Below are 7,022 nucleotides of genomic sequence, written 5' to 3'. Positions count from 1 at the left end.
TAAATCCTATTTGGAACTTTTTTTTTCCTGGCCTGCTAGCGCCCAGGGCTTAAGAAAGCCATTTGGACAGTGACATGCATACTAACACATCGCAGAGCTCTTTTCTGAAAAGGAAGTGGCAGCCCTGATCGCCGTCGCTCACACGAGTAAAACACAATTGCGTACACAAATTTGAATAAAATCAATTCTCTCTTATCCTTAGGACTCTTAAATCGAGAGAATGTATCTGAGAGCTTTGGGAAGCTGGGAGAGAAAGCTAGTAAAATCTTACTGGGTTAAGCAAGTCAGTGGAGATAAACGAACGAGGTTTAGGAAAGCCTCTAACATGCAAAATGCAGAGTGGGTGGGGGGTCCCTCACCACTACCCCGAAATCCAAGGTTGTTTTCAGTTCAAACAGCCGGCCCTGGACAGGCACAATTAACAAAACCATCCACCCCCTTTAACTCCCGGCGACCTGTGCCAACTCCTCTGTATTCAGGGCGCTGACAGGAAAGGAAAAAAGGCGAAAGGAGTTAAACAAAGAAAAGATTCCCTAATTTTCCTTTCTTGTTTTCCCCTCTAAGCCTTTCCACATTAAAGGGATTGTCAGAGGCTGGCGTAGGAGCGGCGCGAGCGTGAAGCTGCCATTGGCCGCCCGGCTCTGGTTATTTGCATATCGGCTGTTATAAAAGCGGAGGCGGCGCGCAGCGGCGCAGCTCCAGCAGCTATAGAAGGAAGGGAGAGGTGTGTAGTGTGCACCGGACTGAGCGTCCTCAGAGCCCGCCGGAACCTCGAGCTGCAGCCCACAGATCTCCCGCACTGGGCTCGCAAAGAGCGTGCTCGGAGGAGCCTGGGACTCACGCCCGGACCTGCACCTGCAAACCAGAGAGGAATTGCTCCCTCAGCTTTTTGGAATAGCACTTGGGGCTAGCGGCATGAGTCCGGTGAGGCGCGGGGGCAGCCCCTGCCTTTTCCCTTTACAGCTCTTCAGCCTCTGTTGGGTGCTTTCAGTGGCCCAGAGCAAGACAGTGCGATACAGCACCTTCGAGGAGGACGCTCCTGGCACGGTCATCGGGACCCTAGCTGAGGACCTGCATATGAAAGTATCCGGAGACACAAGCTTCCGCCTGATGAAGCAGTTCAACAGCTCGCTGCTCCGAGTGCGCGAGGGCGACGGGCAGCTGACCGTCGGGGACGCGGGCCTGGACCGCGAGCGGCTGTGCGGCCAGGCACCACAGTGCGTGCTGGCCTTCGACGTGGTCAGCTTCTCGCAGGAGCAGTTCCGGCTGATACACGTGGAGGTGGAGGTGAGGGACATCAACGATCACGCGCCGCGCTTTCCCCGGGCCCAGATCCCCGTGGAGGTGTCCGAGGGCGCAGCTGTGGGCACGCGCATCCCGCTGGAGGTGCCGGTGGACGAGGATGTGGGAGCCAACGGGCTGCAGAGCGTGCGCCTGGCCGAGCCTCACAGCCCCTTCCGCGTGGAGCTGCAGACGCGCGCGGACGGCGCCCAGTGCGCGGACCTGGTGCTGCTGCAGGAGTTGGACCGCGAGAGCCAGGCCGCCTACAGCCTGGAGCTAGTGGCCCAGGACGGCGGCCGCCCGCCGCGCTCCGCCACTGCCGCCCTCAGCGTGCGAGTGCTGGACGCCAACGACCACAGCCCGGCCTTCCCGCAGGGTGCCGTGGCCGAGGTGGAGCTGGCGGAGGACGCGCCCGTGGGCTCCCTGCTGCTGGACCTGGACGCAGCCGACCCCGACGAGGGCCCCAACGGCGACGTGGTGTTTGCCTTCGGTGCCCGCACCCCGCCCGAGGCGCGCCGCCTCTTCCGCCTGGACCCGCGCTCGGGCCGCCTCACCCTGGCAGGACCCGTGGACTACGAGCGCCAGGACACCTATGAGCTAGACGTGCGGGCCCAGGACCGCGGTCCCGGGCCTCGGGCCTCCACCTGCAAAGTCATCGTGCGCATCCGCGACGTCAATGACAACGCTCCGGACATCACCATCACCCCGCTGGCCGCCCCGGGCGCGCCTGCCGCCTCTCCCTTCGCCGCCGCCGCCGCCGCCGCCGCCGCTCTCGGGGGTGCGGACGCGACCTCGCCGACCGGACCTGGAACGCCAGAGGCCGGCGCCATCTCGCTGGTGCCAGAGGGGGCGGCGCGCGAGAGCCTGGTGGCGCTGGTCAGCACCTCGGACAGAGACTCGGGCGCCAATGGGCAGGTGCGCTGCGCCCTCTACGGGCACGAGCATTTCCGGCTGCAGCCGGCCTACGCGGGCAGCTACCTGGTGGTGACCGCGGCGTCCCTGGACCGCGAGCGCATCGCTGAGTACAACCTGACGCTGGTGGCCGAGGACAGAGGCGCGCCCCCTCTACGCACCGTGCGGCCCTACACGGTGCGCGTGAGCGACGAGAATGACAACGCGCCACTTTTCACACGACCAGTCTATGAGGTGTCCGTACGTGAGAACAACCCGCCCGGAGCCTACTTGGCCACGGTAGCCGCCCGGGATCCGGACCTGGGCCGCAACGGCCAGGTCACCTACCGGCTGCTGGAGGCCGAAGTAGGCCGTGCCGGGGGCTCGGTGTCCACCTATGTGTCGGTAGACCCGGCTACCGGGGCCATCTACGCGCTGCGAAGCTTCGACTATGAGACCCTACGCCAGCTCGACGTGCGCATCCAGGCGAGTGACGGTGGCTCCCCTCAGCTCTCCAGCAGTGCCCTGGTGCAAGTGAGAGTACTGGACCAGAACGACCACGCACCCGTCCTGGTGCACCCGGCGCCGGCCAACGGGACCCTGGAAGTGGCGGTCCCCGGGCGCACGGCAAGGGACACGGCGGTGGCGCGTGTGCAGGCCCGGGACGCAGACGATGGTGCCAACGGGGAGCTGGCATTCGAGCTGCAGCAGCAGGAGCCGCGAGAAGCCTTCGCCATCGGCCGCCGCACGGGGGAGATAGTGCTCACAGACGACCTCTCCCAGGAGCCCCCCGGCCGCGTCTTCCGGGCTCTGTTGGTCATATCCGACGGCGGCCGCCCCCCGCTCTCCACCACTGCCACTGTCAGCTTCGTGGTGACAGCAGGTGACGGACGCGGGCTGGTGGCGCCCGCCAGTGCAGGGAGCCCGGAGCGCTCTCGCCCGCCTGGCTCGCGGCTCGCGGCGTCGGGGCCGGCGCTACAATGGGACACGCCGCTAATCGTCATCATCGTGTTGGCGGGAAGCTGCACGCTGCTGCTGGCCGCCATCATCGCCATCGCCACCACCTGCAACCGCCGCAAGAAGGAGGTGCGCAAAGGGGGGGCCCGCCGGGAAGAGCGGCCCGGGGCGGCGGGCGGCGGAGCCTCGGCTCCCGGCTCCCCGGAGGAGGCTGCCCGGGGAGCCGGGCCCAGGCCCAACATGTTCGACGTGCTCACCTTCCCTGGCAGCGGCAAAGCGCCCTTTGGCAGCCCCGCGGCCGACCCGCCCCCGCCCGCGGTCGCTGCGGCCGAAGTGCCGGGCTCGGAGGGCGGCAGCGCCACCGGGGAAAGCTCCTGTCACTTCGAGGGGCAGCAGCGGCTCCGCGGCGCGCACGCCGAGGTGAGGCCTTCCTTCGGCTGGGCGCCCCCCTCCGTGCTCCGCGGACAGGCTGGGGGAAGGGATGGAGGGTTCTGGGTGTGCTTGCGCCGGAGAGGTCTAACCTGTCACACTTGTGTTTTTTTGTTTGTTTGTTTCTTGTCCAATCCTCACCGCTCCCTCCCTCCATCCCACCCCCGCCCCGCTACTCCCATTCCCTGCTGCAGCCCTACGGTGCCTCTCCCGGCTTCGGAAAGGAGCCGGCGCCCCCTGTGGCGGTCTGGAAAGGACACTCTTTCAATACCATCTCCGGCCGAGAAGCTGAGAAGTTCAGCGGCAAAGACAGCGGCAAAGGGGACAGTGATTTCAACGACAGCGATTCCGACATCAGCGGGGACGCTCTGAAAAAGGATCTCATCAACCACATGCAGAGTGGTGAGGACTCTTCTTTCCTGCCAAGTTCAACGTTCCTTCTCTCCCCGCCCCCTTCTGCCCTCCTCTCACTCTCTGTTCCCCCAGCCCTCCTCCTCCTTCCCCACTTTTTTCAGTCCTCGGGGTTTGGGATCCCAGCCTTCCTCAGAGAGAAGAATTTCAAAATGCCTCGTCGAGGCAGCTCCACCACCTAAATAAAGAGCACAATCCCATCCGGTTAGGCGGAGGCAGGGGTGACGCTAGCTACCTGAGGAGGGGAATTCTGCTTATCAGGTTTTTAATTTGCTTCCAGCCAAAAAGCTGAACCAACTTCGTGTTAAGGTGGCTTCATAGGAAGCAGTATTTCTTTCAAATCTTGAATCGTCGCGTTCACCCCCATACTGTTTTTTTTCAGCCACCCTGACCCCGTCTGACATTCTGAAGAGGGAGGCGTAGCTGTATGCAATCTCAGTAACAATCATCACCCTCTCTCCCTTTCTCTTTTCTGTTAGGACTGTGGGCGTGCACCGCTGAGTGTAAGATCCTGGGCCACTCTGACCGCTGCTGGAGCCCGTCATGCGGAGGGCCCAACACACATCCCCCGCCTCACCCACCGGCCCAGATGTCTACCTTCTGTAAGAGCACGTCCCTGCCTCGTGATCCTCTGCGCAGGGACAATTACTACCAGGCCCAGCTGCCCAAGACAGTGGGGCTGCAGAGCGTCTATGAGAAAGTGCTACACAGGGACTATGACAGGACAGTCACTCTGCTCTCCCCTCCCCGCCCGGGGAGGCTCCCAGACTTGCAGGAGATTGGGGTACCCCTCTATCAGTCCCCCCCTGGCAGGTACCTGTCCCCAAAGAAGGAAGCCAATGAAAATGTGTAATCCCATGCTGCATGTCTTCACAACATATACAGGTCACTCCGAGAAGCCCCTAAATTATTGACAGGTTTCAGTGTTGTATATATAAATATGCAAGATGTGCCTTAAAATGAAGTTGTTGGAAGCTATTTCCAATCACATTGGTACTGTTTGGTATTTGCAAACAAAAATGTAGTTAATGTAATTTTTATGAAATGTGTGCAGTATTTAATTTTTCTTATCATGCTATTGACTTTAATTTCACTTGCGGCTTGCCATTTTCTTAGTGTTTTTAACCTGTACATTGTGTAATGTAATGTTTGTATATAATGAAATTTTGTTATATTTTTATATAATAAAAGCTAAAGTGGAAGTTATTGCCAAAGGAACTGTCTGTAAGACAAAAAAAAATGGGAATTACTTAATGGAAATTTACCTTTCACCTGAAACAACCTAGTGTTTGAGAATTTTTGCCTTGCCAAGTATACCTTGTATATCTTGAGTCTGTGGTAGATTTCAAGTTCAATGTTACTTAATTACATTTGGTTTTCTGTAAACCGTGTCACTTATAAGCACAGTAATAAAGGATTTGTCATGTGTTTGAAGAATCTGCTAATTGCTTTTCATGAAGTTGCCTACAGTTAGACATTCACAAATAATCTAAGAGCCAGAATTAAACCTTCTTTCAAGTGCTAATTATTTGGGCATTATTAATATTCACAGCAATATTAAATTTCCAAGTATTGGAAAGTCTCATCTGAGTATTAAAAATACTTTATTTTGTAAATCATGCACAACTCCATTTACATCAGGCACTCTATAAAATCCTTTTCCTCATTTATTCACTCAACAGATATTTATGGTGCATCTACAAAAAGTGGAGAAAGCTGTTCGGGCTGTTCATTCACTAATTAAACATCTGTTGAGTTTTTACTAACTGCAGTAACTCCTCTAAGAGCTGGAGTTCGAGGTTAAGAAGACCTAATCTCAAGGAGCCCTTAGCATATAGGATGTTAATAGCAAAAAGACACTCAAATGTATGGGTGAAATGACATGGTACTTGGGATTTGCTTTAAAATATTCTAGAAGGAAACATGGGGCTACATGAAACAAGACTGATAAAATATGGATCATTGCCACTGCTAGCATGGGTACATGTGGAGATGGAGGAGGGTAATGATACTGATCTATTTGTGTGTTTGCATGTACTTGATGTTTGTTATGGAAGGTTTTTAAAAAGCCACTCTAAAAGACCTATGTCTATTTCTTATATTTAATGCATTCATTTCATTGGAAAATAAAATGATAACAATAAGCGCTAGCATTTACTGAACAAGCTTTAAAATGAGCAGAGCTCCTTACAAAGCATCTGCATGAATTATCTCATTTAATCCTCAAACTACCCCCCATGAGATGGGAACTATCATTATCTCCATTTACAGATAAGGAAACTGGGGCACAGCAAGGTTAGGTAAAATGCCCAAAGTCACACAGCTAATCAGTGCCCAGAATGAGATTCAAACCCAGATTATTCAAGGCAAGAAAATAAGATGAAGCAACAAGAGGTTGTTTTTTTTTTATCTTGAAAGAAACAAAGAGGTGGAAAAGTCCCAATGCATTGCCTTTACCGCCTGATTATTGTTTAGCTCTTTATATTTGTGAAGTGCCTGTGTTCCCTTATTACTAATTACAGAGTGTGAGGCACTGTAATGAATAGAGGAGCCCTCAAAGCTGCCTGTTGAAGTCATAATTGAAACCAGTGGTGGCTCCAAGCCAAACAGCAGGGTGGTCACACACAAGTGCTTCGCCACCCACGGCCTGCACAAAGTTCAGCGGTTTCTTCATGCAACTGAGCTGAGCATGTGCCTGACAAGTTCAGACTGCCCAGACATCACGTTCTAAAAGAAAGCATCAGATGTGGCTAGGTTACCAGACAGCTCCAGAGCCACGATGACCAGGCGCCAGCAGAGAGAGCCCTAGCTAGAACTCCCATTTCAACATCTACATCTTTATTCTTGAGCCAGTCCCATCAAATGCAGAGCCGAAGGACCAATAATCCCACACTGCCGTCTAAAAACATCCGATCTCTGGGGTGCCTGGGTGCCTCAGTCGGTTAAGCGGCCGACTTCAGTTCAGGTCATGAGCTCACCTTTGGTGGGATCAAGCCCTGCCTCCGGTTCTGTGCTGACAACTCGGAGCCTGGAACCTGCTTCGGATTCTGTGC

General features: G+C 55.6%; 1 protein-coding gene across 2 annotated transcripts; it reads left to right on the top strand.

The window, feature by feature from the left end:
* The first annotated feature begins 684 nt into the window (after nucleotides 1-684).
* LOC122483251 (protocadherin-8) lies at nucleotides 685-5,406 on the top strand. Of its 2 annotated transcripts, none has more exons than XM_043580023.1 (3): nucleotides 685-3,258; nucleotides 3,753-3,960; nucleotides 4,449-5,406. In XM_043580023.1, exons 1-3 carry the CDS (start codon nucleotides 916-918, stop codon nucleotides 4,820-4,822), a joined length of 2,925 nt encoding a protein of 974 aa, XP_043435958.1. In that variant the 5' UTR covers nucleotides 685-915; the 3' UTR covers nucleotides 4,823-5,406. The 2 variants fall into 2 exon arrangements, with proteins under 2 accessions (XP_043435958.1, XP_043435947.1); XM_043580012.1 differs by having other exon boundaries at nucleotides 685-3,549.
* The last annotated feature ends 1,616 nt before the right edge of the window (nucleotides 5,407-7,022 follow it).

This window comes from Prionailurus bengalensis, chromosome A1 (assembly GCF_016509475.1).
Source record: "Prionailurus bengalensis isolate Pbe53 chromosome A1, Fcat_Pben_1.1_paternal_pri, whole genome shotgun sequence".
Classification (NCBI taxonomy): Eukaryota; Metazoa; Chordata; class Mammalia; order Carnivora; family Felidae; genus Prionailurus; species Prionailurus bengalensis.
This window is presented reverse-complemented; position numbering and strand designations above follow the sequence as displayed.